Raw genomic sequence first — 24,044 nt, forward strand, 5'->3', positions numbered from 1 at the left:
AACCTCTCAGGGTCGATATCAAAAGGGGGAAAACGGTACATCCATGAAACTTTCCAGAAATAACCGATCAAGTTATTACAAAAAGAATGGAAAAGGAAAATCATCATAAACATAAAGTACACTAATATTATTATTATAAAATTCTCCAGTCTTATACAAAACAACATATGACTTCACTTGAACTATAATTAAAGAACAATAAAGGGATAATGCACAAGTACCCCCTCAACCTATGCCCGAAATTCCAGAGACACACTTATACTATACTAAGGTCCTATTACCCCCCTGAACTTATTTTATAAGTAATTTTCTACCCCTTTTTAGCCTACGTGGCACTAGTTTAAAAAAAAAGTCAACAACCATTGGGCCCACAAGATAGTGCCACGTAGGTCTAAAAGGGGTAAAAAATTATTAATAAATAAGTTCAGGGGGTAATAAGATCTTAGTATGGTATAAGTGTATCTCTGAGATTTTGGACATAGGCTAAGGGGGTACTTGGACATTATCCCAACAATAAATAAAGGATATAACATGATTCAAAAGACAACACGTGATAACCACTTCTACAACTTGTGCATGATCAATTGAGCACCATATTGAGGTTGAAGCAACAATGGGTGAGGAGCATGAGCATAAGATGGAGAGAGTTCAAATGCATAATGTTTTAGAATCATGACCATTGCCATTTTTGCCTCTAACATAGCAAAATTTTGCCCAATACATATTCTTGGACCCCAACTAAATGGAAAAAATACAACTTGTCCTTTTGTTGCTTTTGATATTCCTTCACTAAATCTCTCTGGCATAAACTCCATTGCATCATCTCCCCATATTTCAGTATCATGATGCACTAACATTGTTGCCAATATGAGTTGGACCCCAGAGGGTAAACACAAATCCCCTAACTTTGTTTCTGTATTCACCATGCGATTAATCGCGTATACTGATGTATACAACCTTAAGACCTCGTTTAAGATCATTGTAACCTATAAAAATGATAGATCACAAGTTAATATAGCCATTAAATATATTGATTTTTGAAGATAAAAGTAGAATTTAGAACTTTATTACCATTTGATGATATTTAGATGAAGTTGAGTGACATTATGATTAAAAAACTAATTAAAAAACTTTTGGTGATATATGAAGTAAAGTTGAGTGACTTTTTTATTACAAAAAGTGGTTTTTTGACTTAGGTGCAAAAAAGTGAAAGTTGTCCGAAGAGTATGGCCTAATTCTCAATAAAGTGATATGAGTGAAAATTATGAAAGACTTGACTTCAAATTTCAATAGGAGACATAAATACTCTAAGATAAATATTGTTCTCCTCTACCTAATGGCCGGTGGAGTTTCCCGATATGTTTATATATAAAGTACCATTACTAAAAAAATTGCAAAAAGGAGATCTAAAAAAAGTGACCGCAAAAGTAGGTCTAAAAAAAATCATGAGGTCACTATTTGCATCAATAATTTTTTTTAACATGGAAAACCTCATGAGGTCGATTTCATAAAAAAAAAAATTTGCCTAATCAATAGTATACATGGTTGATGTACGACTTGCAAATTGACCTAGATACCACCTTAATAACAAAAAAAATCAAAATAATTGAACATTTGTATGGAATACTTACCACTTTTAGTTGATTCAACTTATCATAATCAAGTTCATCACTTTCAAACACTTGTAAAACCTCTTGTCTAGCTCTTTCTTGCCAAATAGGATACTTGCATAATAAAATCATTGTCCACACAAGTAAAGTTGAAGTAGTCTCTTGTCCAGCAAAATAGAACAATTTACACTCTTCAATAACCTCATCAATGCTCATACCAAATTTCTTATTCCCATGTTGTTGTATTTCTTTTAAATTGGATGTCAATAATATGCTCAATAAATCATCATGTGATTCTCCAGCTTCAATCATCCTCAATCTTTTATTGATAATTCCCAATATAAGTGCTTTTACTTCATAGAAGATTTGCATCATCCTTTTGTTCTTTTTAGTTGGCACAAACCTATAGTTCATGATCATGATAACATTTATTATTGTCACAAAAATCAATATACAAGAAATGTCATAGAGTACTTAGAAACACGTAAATATACTTCTTGAAGATAGTTGAAGTTTGTTTCACGAACTAATAAAAAAAACTATAACACAATACTATCTTTCACATTCAACTAAACCATATATTTTCAATGAAAAAATACCAATTTTAGTCCTTGTATAAAATTAAATAAAATAAAGGATTGATATTTCTAAATGCTTAAAGAATTATGTATATAAAGTGAGACGAAAACTTTATGTGGTTATCCATTTCTCAAGCATACTTAACTTTGGAGTTTTATATATAATTCATAATTGTAAAATAAAAAAAATTCTTACCTCCATCCTGGAATGTATATTGAGTGTGTCATTTTTGAAATTAATTCAATTTGTTCTTTTTGAAGTTCAAAAATCTTTTTTCCTTCTTCATAATTATTACCAAAAGCAGTTCTTGAAATTATGTCACTTGTCAATGTTTGAAGATATGACCACACATCTATCTCTGTTCCGTCTTTCGAGACAATTTCCTTCCATGTGTTCAACATTTCACCAACAGTCAATTTGAACGCAGGTAGCATATGCTGCACATTGATAAAGTAAAATTTCTTGTCAAGTCGAAATCAGACAAAAAAAAAACGAAAAGAGAATAACAAAGTTTCAAAGTGGCTAAAACCTTCAACTTGTCAAAGTGAAAAGCTGGATTGAGAATCCTTCTATGTGTGGCCCATTTATCTTTTTCATGGGCCGCAAGCCCAGATATTGCCAACTTCAATAATGGGCTGCCACGTGCCTTATGATAAACATAATTCTTTGTTAACACCTCCCTTATCAATTTGGGCTCTGTGATGAGGACTGCTGGTTTGGGCCCAATCCACACAAAACAATTTTTACCTACACAATTGAAGTGAAACCGAAAATTACGCGATACAACAAACTTAAGTTCATTCACAATTTTTATATGTATGTATGTATGAAAATTACTATATGTATGTATAAAGGTACAATAAATATATACATACATGTATGATTGTGTATATGTATGTATACCTCTAGTGTATTTGTGTATGTATATGATATGTTTTGAAAAGAATTGTTACACAACTATACAATTAATTACAAAGTAATTTTTGTATGAAAAGCATGGATTAAATAACCTACAAAATATTGTAACACATCACATCATATGTATGTTAAATAAAAGCACATGTCAAGGGGTCCAAACCTTGTTGAATACATAAGCTTGATATTATCCACTCAACTTCTATCTTATCACTTTAGTACAATTAAAAGCTTAAATCATATACAATGTGTAAAGCATAATTTATCCATTCAACTCATGATCATCTTTAAAATATATATTTTTAATCTTTAAAAGATAGACAGGTTATTTATTATCGTAGATAAATGTGACCTGATGCTATAAAACTTCTACGTTATCTGATCAGCTTAAAAATAACCAATAGTAAATACGTAAAAGAATCGTATTTTCCCATTTACTTACCATAATTTGTGATGGTTTTGTGGATGAAGGGGTTGATTCTAGGCCAAATCAAGTCATGTGAGAAATTGATAGGCTTGGATGTAGCTTCTTCAATCATCATCTTCATCTCTTTCATATCCCCATACAACAACTTGTAAGAATTTCCTTTGAGACCTTGTTGTCTTAGTTGTTTCTCCAATTTTTTTGGTTTGAACCAAACATAATTCAAGATTCTCCATGTCCATCTCAATACAAAGATAATTGCAAATGAAAATATTGCAATTTTTAAGTTGTAATATGATATTTCCATATTGAAAAAACTTATCCTTCCCTCACTAGCCTCCAATGTGATAATACCAAATTTCATGGTCTTTATTATGATATTAGTACCATATATATATATATATATATATATATATATGCATACTAACTACTACTATAAATAATGAGAAGAAAGTGAAGTTTTGAATTAATAAATTAAAAGTCATAAGGGGTTGTTACTTGTTTGGTTAATGGAAGAAGGTGACATATTAGATAATTAAGTTTGAATATTTAATTTAATCTTACATATTTATTTATTTCATTCAATTTGAGATTATTTTATCTCATCTTCTAAGTAAAATATATTAATTATAAAATTATAATTTTAAAATAATTTAATTCACGAATCAAAGATAGTAACTAAGAATTCTAGTGCAACCACGTGTCTTTGAAATTTCAAAAAAAAAAAAATTCCATATTGCATTATTGCATGTCATTTTCTCTATCAATCCTTTTCTTTTATCATTATGTCTATAGATTATTTGGACTTGTCTACTCTTATTAAATTAAAGTAAAATTTTCCTTTTTAGAAAGGGAAAAAAAGAAGATTTTTTTTACTATTAATGTTGATATTTAAAGCAAAAGCAATGAGGGAACTAGAAAGTTCAAAATAAATATAAATAAAATACAACAATGACATAATTTGAACTTTGACTTGAAGTTAACTTTGAAATAAAATCATTTGAACCTTTGAATTAAAATAATATGAACCTTAAATTAAATTGAACCTTGGAAGAAGATTAGTCTTTATTGAACCTTTGGATTAATTTAAAATAATATAGTAATCTATATTTACTTGTCACAGTTTGATTTGGTATATTTATTAATAAAAATAATAAATGATACAAATATTTTATCACAAATTATTCTCTATCAAATAATGCCTTGGAAAAATAATTTGAAAAATATGTATTTAATGTTGAGCGTAAAATATGAAAAAATAATTATTTTCTTTTCATGATATGTCAAAAATGACAAGTAAAATTAAAAATTTATTTTAAAAGTAAATGACAAGTAAAAGTAAACGAAGGAAATATTAAATAATTATTAAAGGTGCAATTCAACAATAGTTGTAAGTGTAGAATTTTTCAAATCATGAATAGAATTTATTAGGTTTTGAATCTTGAATTTAAGATTAGTAATCTCACCGTCCGTTCTTACTTGTCCACTTCTGAATTGGTACTTATTAAGAAAATTATTAATGATGTAGTGAGTTTACTATTTTACCCTTATTAATTATGAAGTGGATGAAAAATTCTATATTTTTCAACATAATTAGTCATATAATCGAGGGTACAATGGGTAAAAAGAATTTTGCTTTCTTGATTTGTCGAAAATGGACAAGTAATTAAAAACAACTGTAAAAAAAAAGTGGACAAATAAAAATAGACGGAAGTAGTATGAAGTGTTGGATTTCAAATTTTTTATAAAAACATATTAATATTATTTTTTAAAATGTATTAGTAATTATAAAGTATTAAGAAAAAAAATTAAAAATTTTAGTTTTTCTTAATATAAAAAGTTTGTTATCTATATATTAAGATTTAAAATAGGCTTCCCGCCTTCTTTCATCACCATTTCAAATAATTACACTATACTCTCGTTCGCGCGCATAGCGTGAGCTTAGTGCATAATGTTACGCGTAAATGGGCGGCGAATAGTTAACATAAGTTGGAATTTTAGCCAAGAACCTTACTATAATTACATTTGGATTCTTGATGCCTGCATAGAAACTAAGCAATTAGTTATAGGCAAATCAATCCATCAGCATATCATCAAGCACAATCATTGTAACGACAATCGTTCGAATTTATTAGATAAGTTAACGCGATTTTATGTTTCGTGCAGCAGAGTTGATCTTGCACGCCAAGTGTTTGATTCAATTCCTGAGTCAGATAGAAATGACAGAGTTATATTATGGAACCAAATGATTAGAGCTTATGCTTGGAATGGACCCTTTGAGAAGGGTATTGATTTGTATTATGAAATGGTGGAGTATGGTATTAGACCGACGAATTATACATACCCTTTTGTGATTAAGGCTTGTTCTGCTTTGCAAGATGTAGAAAATGGGGAAAAGATTCATGAACATGTGAAAAGGCAGGGGCTTGATGGTGATGTTTATGTTTGTACAGCTTTGGTTGATTTTTATGCAAAGTGTGGGTTGTTGGTTGAGGCACGAAGAGTGTTTGATGGAATGTTGAGAAGAGATATTGTGGCGTGGAATGCGATGATTTCAGGGTGCTCGGTGAATGGTTTGTATTTGGAGATGAAGGGTTTGGTGTTGGAGATGCAAGAAAATGGGTTAACGTTGAATTCGTCTACAGTTGTGGCGATTCTTCCTGCAATTGCGGAAGCTAATAAGTTGAGTGAAGGGAAGGCTGTTCATGGGTTTTCTATGAGAAGGGGGTTTGTTAATGATGTAGTTGTTGATACTGGTATTTTGGATGTGTATGCAAAATGTGGTTTGTTGAACTACGCGAAGAGGATTTTCGGAGTCATGAGTTTGAAGAATGAGATCACGCGGAGTGCGATGATAGGAGCATACGTAACATGTGATTCTACTCAAGAAGGATTGGAACTGTTTGAGCACATGAGGACGGAAGATACTGAGTCTCCGTCTCCTGTCATGCTTGCCACTGTAATTCGAGCTTGTGCTAAGCTGAATTATATGAGAAGAGGAAGAAAGATGCATGGTTATACTGTTAAGTTAGGGTCCTATTTGGATTTGATGGTGAGTAATACTCTTCTTTCTATGTATGCAAAGTGCGGGAGAATAGATGATGCGCTTACCTTCTTTGAGGAGATGGATTTGAAAGATTCTGTTTCTTTCAGTGCGATAATTGCAGGGTGCGTCCAGAATGGACATGCAGAAGAAGCTTTGCAGATTTTACGAATGATGCAATCGTCTGGTGTTGAACCAGAATCTGCAACAGTGATGGGAATTTTACCAGCTTGTTCACATTTGGCAGCTCTACAACTTGGCGTTTGCACCCATGGTTACTCGATTGTGTGTGGATTTACAGAGGATGTTTCTGTATGTAATGCTCTAATTGACATGTATTCCAAATGTGGTAAAAACGACATTGCTAGGATTGTCTTCGATAAGATGAATAAAAGGGATGTCGTCTCATGGAATGCAATGATTGCTGGATATGGAGTTCACGGTCGTGGAAAGGAAGCAATATCACTGTTCTATGACATGCAGTCTATAGGTCAAATACCAGATGACATAACTTTTATTGGTCTCTTATTTGCTTGCAGCCATTCAGGTCTTGTTGCTGAAGGGAAATATTGGTTCTTAAGAATGTCCGAAGAATTCAAAATTAGCCCTAGAATGGATCATTACTTGTGCATGGTGGACCTTTTGGGACGTGCTGGTCTTCTGGACGAGGCCTATGGTTTCGTCCAGAATATGCCTTTTATACCTGATGTGCGTATCTGGAGTGCCTTGCTTGCCGCGTGTAGAATCCATAAACATATTGTTCTAGCAGAAGAAGTATCCAATAAGATCCAATATCTAGGACCTGAAAGTCCGGGTAATTTCGTTCTTTTATCTAATTTATATACTACTGCTGGGAGATGGGATGACGCTGCTCATGTTAGAGTTAAGCAGAAGGATTCTGGCTTTAAGAAGAGCCCCGGATGTAGTTGGATTGAAATAAATGGTGTTATCCATGCATTTGTTGGTGGGGATCAGTCCCACCCTCAGTCCGCTAAAATAAATGAGAAACTGAAGGAACTTTCGAAAGAGATGAAAAAGCTGGGGTATAGTGCAGAATCCAGTTTTGTGTACCAAGATGTGGAGGAAGAAGAGAAGGAACAGATTCTTCTTTATCACAGCGAGAAGCTTGCTGTTGCATTTGCGTTGCTAAATCTGGATCCTAGCAAGTCCATACTCGTTACTAAGAACTTACGAGTTTGTGTTGACTGCCATAGTACAATGAAATATATAAGTCTAATAACAAAAAGAGAAATTACAGTGAGGGATGCTAGTCGATTCCATCATTTCAGAGATGGAATATGCAGCTGCGGAGATTTCTGGTGAAGAATGACTGGAACTGTGTTTCTTATTGTTGCTTGACGGTATGTACTAATGCAGCATTACCTATCTAAACTAGGTCGTTGAGGCGTATTCAAAGATGATATCTTGGCTGCATGTTCTGTTTAGACCATTTTGAGGGTCCTCGAATTCACGAGTACATTAGTTAGCAGATTTTGACAGAACATTTCATATCTCAGATGAACACGCAGATAAACTTTACATTGCAGTAAGATGATTCGTCAGGAAGATTTGTCGGATGCAGCATACACTGCTCTGATCAGTAACATCCTGGAGCTTCTTAGAACCTACACCATTGTTGCCACATGCATCAGTGATCAAAGTTTTCGATATTATGAACTATGAATTCTGTTGAAACTTTGGCAAATGACGGATTTATGCCATTATACAGCATGCACTCCAAGCTGTTAAAAGGATAGAGTGAGATGCATGGATGCCCCTGTGCGGAGATATGAGAAGTTGGCTATGGATGGTTTTTCAAGAGAGGCAGAGGTAGGCCGAAGAAATATTGGGAAAAGGTGATTAGACAAAACACGGTGCAACTTCAGGTTACCGAGGACATCACGTTAGATAGAAGATTATGGAGGACACGGATTAAGGTAGAAGGTTAGTTCGTTGTTAGAGTATAGCTTTGCTTATCCTTCCATACTAGTCGTCATAAATATATTACCCTTCATTTAAGGTCTTGTTCCTTCGATTTTTGTTACTATCTGTTGTCCCATGTAATTTGTTCATCGCCCCACTCGTGAAATTAAAACACCGAATTTCTCCCCAAACCCCACTCGTGAAATTAACAATAGCAAAAAAGTCTATATACAAACTACTCTCCGCAAACCCTAATTGTGAACTACCGTACCAAAAAAGTTCCGTTACCGGGAATCGAACCCGGGTCTCCTGGGTGAAAGCCAGATATCCTAACCGCTGGACGATAACGGAAGTTGTTGATAATAAACTCCAAATTATATATCTAATTTTCTCGTTTGGTTGATAAATGGTAGACATCTTCTAGAATGTATACTAATTTTTATTGCGTTGTCAGTGTATAAAAGTCAAATTCATAGATTAAGATACAAAAAATGAATATCTAGTGAAATCTCTTAGGTAGAATTTAGGGAGGGTAGAATATACTCAAATCTCATAATGTATACCTGTCTCGTAAAAATAGAATGGCGTTTTTCAAGCTTCTTATGATATTGATAGTAAAATAGAATCATCATCATTTGGTTGTCTGCCTTAGTAAGCAGTCAACCAAAATTCCGAGGGTTAGTGGTGCACGATCAAAACTCGATAAATAATGAATCACAACTCACACCTAGTGAGGAGGATTTTTCTATATCGAGCAACTGATGATATCATTGAAAATCATTTTTCAGGTATACGCCAATCACACACATGACTTTTTTATTAGGTGACGATGAAACCATCCAAAACAAAAGAAAAATCAGGCTAGAAAATGACTCGTAATTAGTCTTATACATTTCATGCGTAAAGTTAATATTAACGAGTTACTGAAAAAGGAAAACAGAACAAACAAACTGAAACGGAGGTTAATGCAGTTCTCTGATTGCAGCAACAAGAGTCAGATATTATGGAGCAAAATATCATAACAAAACTAAACATACCAAATTTATAGAGCAAAATATTATTGCATTACTTGTATCAATATGATGTTTTCCAAATGAACCAAAAGAAAACATGGTGTTCATCACTGAAGAGTCTGTACAACAAGATCGTCAAAACGCCATTGCCTCGATCTAAGTGTTGATGCTTATCTACCACAAACCGATTCCATGTCCATCGATAGAACTCTCCAAGCTACTCTTGGAAAGTTAACCATCGATGATCATGCAGACGCAAGACAACCTTCATAAAAACTTGTCCACAGTAATAGATGTTAGCTGCCAGAATAATGAGAACTTTATTATTCGGAGAGTGATCAAAACTTCTAGTTCTACGAAACTCACTGCCACCGTCAATCTTGTAAAAATAGTTGATACCATGTTTTTCACATCTGTGTCTCGGTTTCTTCCTTCAATCCGTTTCTAAATTCTGCATAAATGTTTCACCGGGACCCTAGGATTTGATAATTTTTTCCCCAGATGCACAAACAATCTGCATATCAACTTCAGTACTCCACTTCTCACACAAAGTACTTCCAGGGAAGGGGTAAAAGAATGGATCAATGTCAAAAGGAAAGAATAATTGAGCGGATTATAATTCCGTTATCTTAAAACCTAAAACTAACTATCAAAGAGATGAAGTCACTGGCCCAACCTGGAAATATACATGCAGTAGGAAGGAAACCAAACAAACCAAGGCATGCATCAGCTAATTCAAGCCGAGTCCTCAGCTTCTTCATCGGAAGTACATGGAGTAATAGTAGCTTCAGCAAGAGACTCAAGCATAAATCTAACCTCTGAAGTGTCGTCCAAATAATATTTAGCCTTGCTTGGTTTTTGTCCAACTGTGCAGGCAAATACTTTGGTATCATAAGAAAGAATATTTCTGGATAAAGCATCACCGATGATCTCAAACATGTCCTCATCAGATCGATCGTCACCAATGCAAAGCACAAAATCTGCAAGCTTTCCTCTCTCTACCAAGGATGTGAAGATCTTTTCTGCTACTAAACCTTTGCTGACCCCCTAGAAAGGAAAATGAGAAAATTAAGGTTTTACTCGGACCATGTGTCAGGAACAATAATTGAATGACTGCAATCTACCATAGATGGATAAGTCAAACATCATCAATACAAAGATAATTCTAGACATTCAGAATTATAGAATGATCATCCAGACACCTTCAAAATTTATGTGTCACGTCAGCATCGGGTATCTACAAGACAGTGGGGATGAGTTAAAGGATTTAGTTGCCAATGAGACCAAGTTAAGGTATCTAGATGTGCACTCTCAAAGTTGGAGTGCTTACTCGCCAGCTGAGGCCAAGTTCGTTTGTTTATGCACTATGCCTATATAAAATTAATAGGCATGAAAATGATGTTCAGTCATTTACTTATCATCTTAGCCAGGCATACCATAACTATGTACATTGACACAGTACAAAAAAACAATGATTTGCTGCTGTGTCATATCACTCATTACCAAAGGCTGCTGCTTCATATCATTCTCAGATGCGAAGAATGCAATTCCAGTTCTCGATCTAAGATTGACATGAAATTATTAGAAAATAGGTGTGTTATCATCTGAAGAAAGATGTCATGAACATGCTAGGATTTCGCTTATATAACGATACCACTTACCCATTTGATGAAAGAAAATCCTGAATTATAACAACAGATAAGAATGAAACAACCAATGTGGTAACTGGGGTAAGTATACATGCCTGAGGTTTGACTTCCACAATGAACTGCCCACTTTTCACAGCAACAGGTTCATTTGCTAAAACACTCTCTAGATGATCAAGCATCTCCTTTGCTTGAGAAAACCCAAAGCCAGGATCTGCATCACGGTACTGCCACACTATAGCGCTTTCCTTTTTTTCAATGCTAGAGCCATCTGTAGAATCTGTATAGGACTGCATTACTGGCTCAGCAAGATGCATCCAACCAAAATCAGAGTTCTGACTGCATGTTTCCCATTCCTGATCTTGCGACCATCTGTGGCATCAAAAAATTAAAACATCAGCGAGAACTCAAAGGAGCCAAAAGGTGACCTTTGGGGCAACAAACCTCCAACTGAGCACCTCTAATACAAAGAGGTGGCCCATGAGCCATGCAAACAAATCCTATAGGTACTTCACTACAGTTGGACCAAAAATCCCCCAACTGAAACGCTCAAACTCGGCATAGGGTAAGCAAACAAGTTTGAGCTCATGTTAATCATGTGGTCTGCTTACCAAATTACAACAAAAGAAAGCAAAGTATGTCAACAATAATTTTAAATGCTTATGTGATCAAAAGAAATAAAAATATCAATTCCAAACACTTCTTTCGAAAAACATTTCAAACTATCAAATGCAGATCACAAAAAGATAACATAATAAGAATAGAAGGTGCAAAACCTAGACTTTAAAAAGAAGCTACACAGAACATCAACTGGACCTCTTCAGATGGAACCTTTTGCCAACTACATTTGATCCCTAATTATTAAGACACTGAATATACAAATGTCTTAGCTATATATGTTCACTAAAGGCTTGGACAGATGGGGAAAGATCACCTAGTATTTTGGCACACTCTACTGGGATTTTAACCAGACACATCATGTTCTCAACCCACTTTATTGACCACTGAGCCACACCCTTGGCTGCCTATGTATTCATATTATATTAGTAATAGTAGAAGAAAAGACTAGTATTATATTATTGATTTTTTTTTTAAACATGTCAGCCATAGCCTTTACCAAAGCTTTTCACCCTTAGAAGTGTGTCAAGAAAGTATATTCCATTAATTGGACGTGAGTACTCAATTATCTCACATTTTCTTCATAGCAAGTTTACTCTTTTGTCATTATACCTTACATAATGCTGTTTACTTGAAAAGCCAGAAAAATGAGAATGAAACCAATCCGGGGAACAGTAACCATTCTATAGCAAACAGCCTCAAACAAAATGGTGATCCATACTGTGTAAAATATGTAATCGAAACAGTTTGCAGTCAAACGACCACCATGCATGAAAATGTCATTAATAGAACGTATATTTTAAAGGGAAAGTTACCCTTTTCTCAAAAACAAAAAAACGTATATTTTAAAGGGAAAGAGAATAAAAGCACACCTCAAGAAGTAGCCATGTTCTGCTGCAAGACCCAACTTCCTACAAGGAGAAAACCATTTATCCAGGCTGTCCCTTCCCCTTCCACTAACAATAAAGACAGCGTTGTTTTGATCAGCACAAATTCTGTTCAGGATTGAGATAACTTCAGCACTTGGAGACTTGATGATAGAGTTCTGAGGCATCATAGTTCCGTCATAGTCCAAGAATATGGCCCTGCTCTTAGACTTAATATAAGCTGACTCAATATCATCAATAGAAAGCTTCCTAAAGTTCGGATCTAGGGCCACAACTCTGAATCCAAAACCCAAACCAATGCCATAGCATCTTTTTCTAAAGTGATCTATACAGGTCCTCTCCATATCCTGCAAGAAGCTTCTTGCCCAATAACCAACATCATGGGTGCTAACATAACGATAATGCTTTTCATGTCGTAGCTGCTTCTCTGGTTCAGCCATAGATATAGCCTCATTCATTGCCTCAGCAGTTGCTTCAACATTCCATGGGTTGATGCGAATTGCCCCACTAAGTGAAGGTGAACACCCAATGAATTCAGATACAACTAACATGCTCTTCTTAGGTCCATCCACATCTGAATCAGCTTCTGAACCAGACATGCCCTGTCGACAAGCAATATACTCATAAGGAGTTAGGTTCATCCCGTCCCTCACAGCTGTGACAACAACACATTCTGCAATACTGTAATAAGCCATGCGTTCACTGCTTGATATAGGCCTATCAATATAAACTACAGGTTCATATCCAGGCTGGCCGAATTGCTTATTGATTCTCTTACAGCTTTCCAGTATCTCCGCCTGTATTTCCTTTAAATCTACTCCTTTACCCCTTGTAGGATTTGCGATCTGAACCAGCACAGCCTGCCCTTGCCACTTGGGGTGCTGTCCGAGCATGTGTTCCATAGCTAGAAGCTTTAAATTAATACCTTTGAAAATATCCAGGTCGTCGAAACCAAGCAACACAGTTTTTCCTTCAAATTGCTGCTTTAGCTCCTTAAGCTTTGACTCTTTAGTTGCAAGTCTCTTCATGTTCTCAATGTGACCCATATGTATTCCAACAGGCATAATCTTGATGCCTACTGTCCTACCATAGTATTCTAACCCTATATAACCTCTTTTAGACTGATACTCTAAACCTAACATCCGACTGCAACAAGAGAGGAAGTGTCGTGCATAGTCGAAAGTGTGGAATCCAACAATGTCAGCACAGAGCAAAGCCTTGAGTATTTCCTCTCTAACAGGAAGAGTCCTGTAAATCTCAGATGAAGGAAACGGACTGTGAAGGAAAAACCCCATCCTCAAACGATTGAACCGCCTCCTTAAGAATGTAGGCAACACCATCAAATGATAATCATGAATCCAAACAAAGTCATCCTCGGGATTAAGAACCTCAACTACTTTCTGTGAAAACAGCTTGTTAGCAGACACATATGCTTCCCACATAGAGCGATCAAACCGGCCTCCATGATCAGGTGAAAATGGCAACATGTAATGAAAAAGTGGCCACAAATGCCTCTTACAAAACCCCTCATAATATTTTTCCACAATATTTGGCGGAAGAAATGCAGGAACACATCTAAACTTCTCCAACAGATAACTAGACACGTCATCCTGTTCAATCGGATCAATATCAACACATAACGACCCAACATATATCACTTCCATGTCTTCAGGTAAACCATCCCTAAGTCTCAAAAGTAACGAGTCCTCATTCCAATTAAAGCTCCAGCCTTTATTGTCTGGTCTCCTTTTTGCTTTCAGGGGCAACAGATTTGCCACCACAATCATCCGATCACCAGCCAGCGAAGACGGATTCTCAGATGAAACACTATGAGCCTGGTCATCATCCATCTCACATATACTCCCAGGTAGTGTCATCACCCTTGGCATCCGTCTCCGGTCCCTATCTCTTCCCATTGTCGGAAAATTCCCAGAAGCCAAATCCAAAAGGTTGGTATACGATCTCGAAATCATTTTTACTAATATTCTTCAGTGTCTTTCCAATGCCACCTCAACCCCTTAATCAGGTAGTTCTTAATTACCTGAAACAAACATCAAACAGTACAAGTTACAAATAACAACAGCAACAACAAGAATACTCAGTCCCAAACTAGCACAGTCGCTCTATATGATCCCTCTAATATTCATTTTTCCTTTTTCAGCCTAATTCATTCCAATAAAACAAATGACACTACGACTTTACATACAACTAGCTCAAACATAAAATCCTAGCCCAACATATCCTAATTTTTCAAAAAGGGCAGGCCCAGTACACTAAAGCTCCCGCTATGCACACGTCCAGGGAAGGAACGGACCACAAGTGTCTATTATACACCGTCTTACCCTACATTTCTACAAAATGCTGTCACATACCATAAATCCAAATCACAGGAAAATATAGAAAGAAAAATAACCGTTAATTGAAATAAATCAAACTGAACCCAAATGATCTTTAAACTACGCCACAATATCAAAATCCAGCATTCCAAAATCTTAATTTTCAGATAAATTAAACAAACAAAATCACACAAAGCACGTAAATTCTTTGGGAGAAAATCAAAACCCACCTCAGAGATTCAATTATCAGAAACCCCTTTGAATTCTTGGCAGCAAAATGATTCAAAAGACTCGATCTTGCAAGTTCAAGATTGGCTAAATTCTAGGGTTTGAACAAGTGCAAGTTCATAATTTTTTGTGTTTGTTGTTAATTTTTTTTTAAAAAAAATACAAAAAATAAAAAAGTGATCCAACAATATGTACAAAGGAAAATGTTGGATAATGAATATACAAATAATAATAATAATAATAATAATAATAATTATAATAATAATTATTATTGATGAATATAATTTAGTATAGGTGATAATGGGTGACCATGAAAACACAAAAACATGAGCTTTTTAATTTTAGACCATTTAGTTTATGGTGCCCATTTCTATCACCAAAGGTTAAAGCCACCTCCAACTTAGAAAAAAAAAAAGAAAAAGAAAGACACAAAAAGGAAAATTAGACCATACATCTTTTGTTCTTTTTCATGTTCATAATAATAACAAAAAATGGTCAAAATTATCCTTTTGAATTATGTGAAATAGATTATTTATATTCTTCGTTATATTTTGGGATAAAAAATGTCCCTACACCCCATATTTTTATTGACTTGGCAAGTCTCGTGGGGCTAATCCTTCCACCTAAGCATTGTCAACTAGGATTCATTACAAAAGAACTAGACATTTAATAGCGACAATAGTCGCCACAAAAGCCCAAATAATCATCACTAAAAGTTTTTAACATAAAATTCTAAAATTTGGGTTTTTCTTGGAATAATGCACAAATACCTCCTCAACATATGCCTAAAATTTCAGAGACACACTTATACTATATTAAGGTTTTATTATCCCTAACTTATTTTATTAATAATTTCTACCCCTTTTGGGCTTACGTGGCACTATATTGTGGGACCAACGTTGGTTGACTTTTTTTTTTCAAAATAGTGTCACGTAGGCATAAAAGGGGTAGAAATTGCTTATAAAATAAGTTCAGGGGTGATAAGACTTTAGTATAGTATAAGTGTGTCTTTGAGATTTCGGGCATAGCTTGAGAGGATACTTGTACATTTTCTCTTTTTTCTTCATTATTTTTTAAAAAACAAAAATTATATTGATTATGTAGGAGTTTGAAGACACTGTATGTTTTATTTTTTATTTATATGTCAATGTATAAAATGTACAATGATGCGTTATATAGTAGGAGATGTGAATCGAGAAGTAATTTTCATGATTTCGACATAATATTGGGTGTTTTTAACATTAATATTGTAAGTTATTTATTTTAGAAAAGTAGGTTTCAATCGAAAATTAATTATCATATTTCTTTCATTGAAATAACAGATTTTACTATTAGTCGTCACTAGAAGTCACTCATAACCTTAAGTGGCAATATACTTTGTCGCCACTAAAGATCAAGTTCTTTTGTAGTAAATCTTAGTTGGCAACACTTAGGTGGAGGGATATTAGTCTCATGTGGCATGTCATGTCACTAAAAAATTGGGGTGTTAACTCTTGAGGGTATTTGTAGTCTCCTAAGATACAACGGAGGTATTTTTGATCCCAAAATATAATAGAGGGTATAAGTGATCTATTTCGCATAGTTCAGAAATAATTTTGACCCTTTTCAGTAATAATAAAGATGTCTTATCTAGCCCGCCAAAAGTTTTGGATTTGAGTCTTAGATATGAAAATATATTTGGTATTGGCTATTTTTCTTTGAATGGAATCTTATATGGAGCGAATCTGAAATAAGCGAACTTCAATATGCAATTCAAAAATTTAAGGTTGTGAGTACTCAAAGAAGATTTCGTCTTTAATTTTTTTAAAAAAAATATCATAAGGGAATCAAACCTGGGCATTGCAGTTGCAATGTACAACTTTGAGCACCCCGCAAACGACTACTAGATCAAGCAACTACTTTTACGTAGTTGGATACGAGATTAATGAATGTTCAAGCACCCAAAACCTTTAATGTGGATCTTCTTCTGTCAATATGAAAAGCGGATATCGTATGAAAAAACAAAAAATGTATATCTTAAATATTTATACTATTAAATTATGTAAGTTTATTATAATTAAGTGACTTAATGAGATAATAATGCATATTAAAGTAAATCATGATTACATGTTAAAGGGTTATGTATAACCTTATTTTGCTTTTTTATGCGAATAAATTCTCACTTAATTTTGTGTGTATTTTCATCAAAATCATTATGATACAACTATATCTTACATCATATAATATTATTCCCTCTATTCATTTTTATAAGTACGTACAATTATCTATATTATATTATTTTCTCAATAATAGTTTATAGAGATGAAATACCTAAAAGAAGGGTAAAGGACAAAAGTCATATACGACAGAAGTCATATACTTTTAAGGTAAAATATATTATTTGTTCTTTATAAGTTTATAATTATAAAAAAATTTCGAGTTGATACAATAATATAAGCACTGATACACTAATTTGATGCGCGAAATACATTAATCGTTAAGTAAGATACATTACATTTTTACATGATACACTAATCTAAAGTACATTTTATGCATGATACACTAATTTGATGCACTGATACATTAATTTAATGCGCGAAAATGAGAGATACTGAGAACTTGTAAAACTAATAGGAGATAATGGTAATAAGAAAACTTAAAGGTGAAATTTATGTCATTTAAAATCTCTAAATGTAAAGATTTATGATTTGGCCTATTTAGACGTTGTCATTTAAACAATAATCATTATTTAAAGTTTGTGCACAAATAATTAATATGAACCTTGTAAGCAAATTTTAAGACAAACTTGGTCCTCCTCCTTCACTATTTAAAAAAATTTGGAACTAAGGACAAATAAATTTCTTGCTAAATAGAAAAAGTCATCGTTAATTTTATTTAACAATGAATTAACGGTATATTTTATTAGCTACGAGCGAAATAATGATAGATTAGCAACAAAATTTATAGCTAATTTCAATTTTTTTAGTAGTCTTAGACCTTTTTAAAACTTTGCTTGATATTGATTAACAAAAGCTTTACTATATGTTTTGGTTATTTTTATTGTAAAATTGAGGTTTGAATGATGAAACGAAGATAAAAATGTCTTTTAAATTTAGAATTGACAAGGTAAAGTTCAACTAAAAATATCTAAAGTTTGAGATCCTCAAGCCAAACTTTTTTAAAAAAAAAATAATATGAAAATTTGAATCTTAATTATTCCTGTATAATTCATTAAGCATGTTTTTTAAGGCTTGAATCTTAATAATTCATATTTCAATATTGAATCATCAAATTCATTTGATTCGTTCTTTTCTTATACATTAAAAGTTTATTGTGGTTGGACTTCAGTTATTTTTGGTCTAAAGTTTATGTTCATATGACTGAAGTTCATATAAAAATAACTAAATTAACTTCACATATATATATATATCTGAACTTTAGTTATATATATCTAAAGTTATCTTGTATTAAGTATATGTGCAAAATTCGATTATAAATCATTCGAAAATAATACCATCTACTAATTAAATCACAATTGTGGTCCTGAGAGATTATGTTATGCATGAAAAGAAGATGAGAGATTATGTTATGCATGAAATGAAGATGAAATTGTATAAAATTTTAAGTTAAATAGGGAGATGTGCAAATAATATAAGTACTTTTTTAAGCATAAATTTAAAGGAAAAATTGTATATAATAGCAAATTAATAACCTAAAATAAATAGAATAGCTAGGGTTTGATTTAATTGTGCTCCATAGCAAACGTTAGCTAAAATTTGCCAGCGTCTCTCTCCCAGAAATCTCGCTCGCCACTCTCCATTCTCGCTCGCCTCTCTCGCTTTATACACAGAAGTGTATAATTATGTTTCTGTTTTGTATAAAGCGAGAGAAAATTATATATACACATGCAAAAATATATATCTTCGTGTTATACGCTTAATTATACAATTTACAAACATTTTACTGCAAATATTGCAGAGAAAAAGGCCAACGAATTATACAATTGCAGTGAAATACAATTTTCTCTAGCTTTATACAACAGAAGTGTATATATTGTGTTTCTGATTTTGTATAAAGTGAGAAAAACATATATCTTCTTGCTATACACTTAATATTATGCAATATGCACACATTTTAATTCGATTCAACTGTATGCCAATCAAATTATACAATTGCAGCGAAATAGGCCAGCGAATTATACAATTTAGGCCAGCGAATTATACAATTGTATACATATAGCGAATTATACAGCTTTATGTTTGCTATGCAGCGCAATTATGCAAACTTTACTATAGCATACAAATATGAATTTTTTGTTTGCTATATGTGAAAGTTGCCCAAATTTAAATTAATCAGATTTTTTAAATAAATGTCAAACAATGAATAAAAATCAAAAGAAATTAGTGCCTCTTGTTTTGCCTCTTGTTTTATTTTACTTTTTTGTTAATGCTTTTCTTTTCCAGGGTTCAAATTTAAATAAAATAAAAAATAAAACTCCTAACGTGATTTACATATATAAATAATATAATGATATAAAAACTTTCAAATAACCAAAGGACCACAATCTCTTAAAAAGTGTACTTATTTATTATAATATATACAATTTATTACCCTAAAATAAAATAATCAACAAACTTTATTATTTTATTATATTTTATATTATATAAAGAAACATCACTCCATCATAAACAAAAAAATATATATTTTCAAATAACGAAATAATTAATATGATAATTTTGAGATATACAATAAAAATATGAAAAAAAAATTATTAATAACTTGTTATTTGTGTTACATGTCTTACTTCTATAGATAAAAAAAATTATTAAGTATCAATCATTTATTATCATAAAAAATATTATTAAAATCGTACTATTAGATATAATGTGGTATCATTTATTTATTTATTTATTTATGAATTAAATTTTTTTTAAAAAAATACATAAAATTATTATATATTTTTGAGATTTATATTTATTTATCGTTATATTTATTTTTTTTCCAGTTAAAACACGGTTTAATGTTTAGTTGAATGACTCTCATCAATTGAGAACGATAATTTAGCCAACTTAATATTGATGGTGACAACTTTAATGATAATTTTACAATATTATCTGATTACGATAGTTGATATAGCGTTCGTCAGTAATATATATAATATTAATTTTAAAAAAATGTTAAAGTTTATTCGAAGTAAATAGCATATTGTTGATTTTATAATCCTATACACGATCTGAATGAATTTGTTGAAAGAAAATTAATAAGTAATTGTAGAAAAAGTAGGCGTTTTAAAATTAAATCTTTTAATATATTTTTTTCATCTTGCAAAATGTAAAACATGTGTATAAATTTTAAAAATGATCATTGAAAATTTTTAAATATTATTGACTACCTAACATTTCCTAATAATATTGTCGTCTTATGAGTAAATTATTATAATTTTGTAAATTACCTAATGACAATACTACACAACCATATAGTAATTAATATTCCACGTAGCCATGTATTTTAACTGTCACCACTAAAATTAGAGCTTTGTGGCTAGTGAATTTCAAATATAAATATTTATATTTTGATAAAGGTTTAGTAGATATAAAAATAATACTTTTTTGTCCTTGATTATACGTTTATTTTGATAAATTAAAAAAAATATTTTTACCTGTTATATTCTTATTTTTAGAAATTTTAAAATTTTAATTCATCCACTTCATAATTAACAGACGTAAAATAATAAACTAATAATATCAATTATTGCTTTTTTCATAAATGTCTCAACATGAATAAATAATTAAGAGGGCAGATGGATTAAATATTAGAAATAATTTAATATATCTAATAAGAATACTTATGATTGTTTTACTAACTGTTAGTATATATTATATAATTTTATATATACTTTTTTTTTGTTTTTAGCTTCGTAAGATAATTTTATTATGTTTAAATATATTGTTCATATGATTAATTTAAAGTAGGTGTGTCTTGCATTACGCATGTCCCTTATTTTTTAATTTTCTTTTATAGTACGCATGTTCCTTATATTAATAATGAATTAAAAAAAAAAAGATACTCTTATTTAAATGACTATTTGTCAATTGTGATTTCAATTTAAGCATTAATTATTCATCAAGAAGTAATTACTTAATTTTAAACTTTTCATTTTACCATTTAAAAACCCTCTAAATATGTATCATAGTCAAATATCTTCACATAAATTGAAACGACAAAAATAATAATATAGATTTAACATGACTACCAAAATTACTCGAGAATGACTTATTAGTTTAGTCATTGATGAAATAGGAGTCCGGAACCTAAAGGGTAATCAAAACTTTTTTAAAAAAATTGATTTTAAAAAAATATAAAAAATAAATTGGAGACAAATCGCTGCACTTGCAGCGATTTGCTCTTAATTTATCTTTTCTTTTTTTAATTTCAAATAAAAAATTAAAGAAATCGCTGCTTAGGCAGCGATTTATTAAAAAATCATTAAAAAAATTATTTTGATTTTTCTGGCGAGCAACATCGTTGCTCTTCTAGCGATTTTGTCCTTTTGGTTAAATAAAAAATTCATATACCGTTTTGAAAGTTTTGTTAATATTTTATACCCTTTAGACTGCGGACTCGATGAAATAGCAACCTCATTATATGAAAGAAAGATTGTACTATTTAACAATAACCATTAAATATATGCTCAAACATATATTACTAAGATAATATTTTATCGTCCACGCATCGCGTAGATTATTAATACAAACTTAAAATATAGAAAATTACACTCTTTCATTATGAAAACTTGGATTTTGAACTACCCCTAGCTAGATTTTTTTTTTTTTATAAATCTTATGAGATAGATAGTTCATCCTTATTACAAACATTACATATAATTCTCAAACCCTAATTACATTCATGATGTTGCTTTAGTTAATGACTTAAAAGTCACCTTTGAACCAAGCAAAAGTTTTCCAAATTCAACTTCAAAAGTATCATAACGCATGAAAAACTCCACAACCAATAACCTTCCCATCAACACTATCAAATCTTTACCAGGACATTGTTTATCATTCACACTTGGATTATCAATCTCTTTACCATTTGACCAATACACATACTTAAGCAACTTCTCTCCACCCCCCACAAATCTATCTGGATTGAACTCCTCCGCGTTCTTAAATACTTTTGAATCCTTTGTAGCTAAGGGTTGATATCCAAATATCAATTCATCTTTCTTGATCAAGAACGATGATTCGTGATTAGTAATGATTATATTCTTCCTAGCCTTAACGGTTTGGAATGGAACCGGAGGATCCATCCTTAGGGTTTCATAAACCACAGACTTAACAAGAGGCATTTTATCTATAGCTGAAAGAGTTACCCCTCCAGCCTCTTTAACCGCGGTCCTGATCTCTTTAACAAGCCTAGCATGTAAACTAGGTCCTGATGTACCTATCCATTTGATCAAAGATGGGAAGAACACTTTCAAACCGCCATACGAATTGAATCCTGCTAGGAAAACAAAGTTATGACAAGCTTCATCTCTTTTAACTCCAAGTTTCTCAGCTTCATCTAAGATATCCTTCATGGAGTTGTAGAACGCGTTGTATAGCTTCTGATGATCGCGTTTTACAAGGATGTAAGGTAGAGGGAAAGTGTGCAAGACTAAATCTTCAAGAAAGTTTGGTACAAATTTAAGCCCTAGTGAAATCAATGGAGCTAGTTGAAGAAAAACCCATTTGTCTACAATTTTTGGTCCATTAGGGCCAACACTTGTATCAATTGGATTTTTCCCTTCACAAAACAATCGAAAGAGGAATTCGAATGACAAGTTGTCACCGATGGGATTGAAGTAAGACGTTCCTTTCTCAGACAGTTCTTTTTCAAGACTGGTAAACATTGAAGTGATTGATGTAGTAAAGATAGGGATGAACTTGTCATGCAATCTAGTTAGTGTGGACAAGAAAAGACCTTTTAGAGTGGTGTGTTTAGGGTCACTAGTACCAAGAAAACCACAAACCTTATAACCACCATTGAAAGATGGAGAGGACATAAAAGTACCTTCAAAGTAGTTTTCCTTGTCGACTTGGGAGTTATCGAAAAGGATGGGATAACTAACCGCGTCTACAAGGACAACAACTTTAGAGTTACGAGCATTGAAAGGACCAGGAGGGACATTGGTTCTAAAGACAGTGGAATCGTACTTTTTCATGCGAGACCTGAAAAATTCATCAGCACCTTGATTGTAATGAAAATCGTAACGATCTTTTATCGCCCCGAAGAATGGGACACCATAATCACCAGGAATTTCTTTCATAGGAAGACTTGGAATTGAAGATTCTTTGGTATCCATTGTAATTATGTGGTATGAGTCTTTGGTATTAGCCATTTCTACTATTTTTCTTATGATATTTTTGGATTTTTTTGATGTGTAATTTTATGTTTGTAGGATGTGTCTATATATAGGAAAAAATTATTAGATAGTGCTAGAGATTAGAATAATCACTTAATTGATTAATATTATCGTTCTTCACGTGGAAGAGATAATTAGTGAAATTATATATTATTTAATAGGGGTGGCATATTTTTGTCTTGTTATAATAAACGTTAAAATTATTGTAGACCATGTGAGTTTACTATATTTTCTTTTATAAATCTAAGTCTTTTATCGAGTTTGAGTTTTAGATATAAATTTTTTTATAGGGAGAATCTTTTATCGAGTAGGGATTTATGTATTGTGAATTTAAATCATTGAATTTTAGTTGAGGTACTAAGTGCTAAATTAAGTATCATGAAAAAAACATGATAGTTCACTTAATAATTTTAAAGTGCGGGGGAGTAAAATGACTTCC

At 32.3% G+C, this 24,044-nt stretch overlaps 4 protein-coding genes and 1 non-coding gene across 5 annotated transcripts; 1 reads left to right on the forward strand and 4 right to left on the reverse strand.

Moving 5' to 3' along the window:
- Nucleotides 1-106: 106 nt before the first annotated feature.
- Nucleotides 107-4,075, reverse strand: LOC101262964 (cytochrome P450 CYP72A219). Its single transcript, XM_069290651.1, has 5 exons — nucleotides 3,547-4,075; nucleotides 2,719-2,936; nucleotides 2,385-2,626; nucleotides 1,632-2,013; nucleotides 107-986 (listed from the first exon to the last, which is right to left on the reverse strand). The coding sequence occupies exons 1-5, from the start codon at nucleotides 3,890-3,892 to the stop codon at nucleotides 564-566; spliced, it is 1,611 nt and encodes a 536-aa protein (XP_069146752.1). The 5' UTR covers nucleotides 3,893-4,075; the 3' UTR covers nucleotides 107-563.
- A 1,187-nt stretch (nucleotides 4,076-5,262) lies between these two features.
- On the forward strand, nucleotides 5,263-8,590 carry LOC101247863 (pentatricopeptide repeat-containing protein At3g16610). Its single transcript, XM_004248151.5, has one exon. The coding sequence runs from the start codon at nucleotides 5,480-5,482 to the stop codon at nucleotides 7,892-7,894; it is 2,415 nt and encodes an 804-aa protein (XP_004248199.1). The 5' UTR covers nucleotides 5,263-5,479; the 3' UTR covers nucleotides 7,895-8,590.
- Nucleotides 8,591-8,773: 183 nt separating this feature from the next.
- On the reverse strand, nucleotides 8,774-8,845 carry TRNAE-UUC (transfer RNA glutamic acid (anticodon UUC)). The gene has a single exon. It is a non-coding gene; the product is annotated as a tRNA-Glu (tRNA).
- A 690-nt stretch (nucleotides 8,846-9,535) lies between these two features.
- LOC101247563 (probable alpha,alpha-trehalose-phosphate synthase [UDP-forming] 7) lies at nucleotides 9,536-15,697 on the reverse strand. The gene is made up of 4 exons (XM_004248150.5): nucleotides 15,225-15,697; nucleotides 12,644-14,699; nucleotides 11,252-11,525; nucleotides 9,536-10,554 (listed from the first exon to the last, which is right to left on the reverse strand). Exons 2-4 carry the CDS (start codon nucleotides 14,629-14,631, stop codon nucleotides 10,243-10,245), a joined length of 2,574 nt encoding a protein of 857 aa, XP_004248198.1. The 5' UTR covers nucleotides 14,632-14,699; nucleotides 15,225-15,697; the 3' UTR covers nucleotides 9,536-10,242.
- Nucleotides 15,698-21,845: 6,148 nt separating this feature from the next.
- AOS3 (cytochrome P450 CYP74C3) lies at nucleotides 21,846-23,597 on the reverse strand. The gene has a single exon (NM_001279020.2). It carries the CDS (start codon nucleotides 23,579-23,581, stop codon nucleotides 22,106-22,108), a length of 1,476 nt encoding a protein of 491 aa, NP_001265949.1. The 5' UTR covers nucleotides 23,582-23,597; the 3' UTR covers nucleotides 21,846-22,105.
- Between the last annotated feature and the right edge of the window lie 447 nt (nucleotides 23,598-24,044).

Source organism: Solanum lycopersicum, chromosome 10 (assembly GCF_036512215.1).
Source record: "Solanum lycopersicum chromosome 10, SLM_r2.1".
Classification (NCBI taxonomy): Eukaryota; Viridiplantae; Streptophyta; class Magnoliopsida; order Solanales; family Solanaceae; genus Solanum; species Solanum lycopersicum.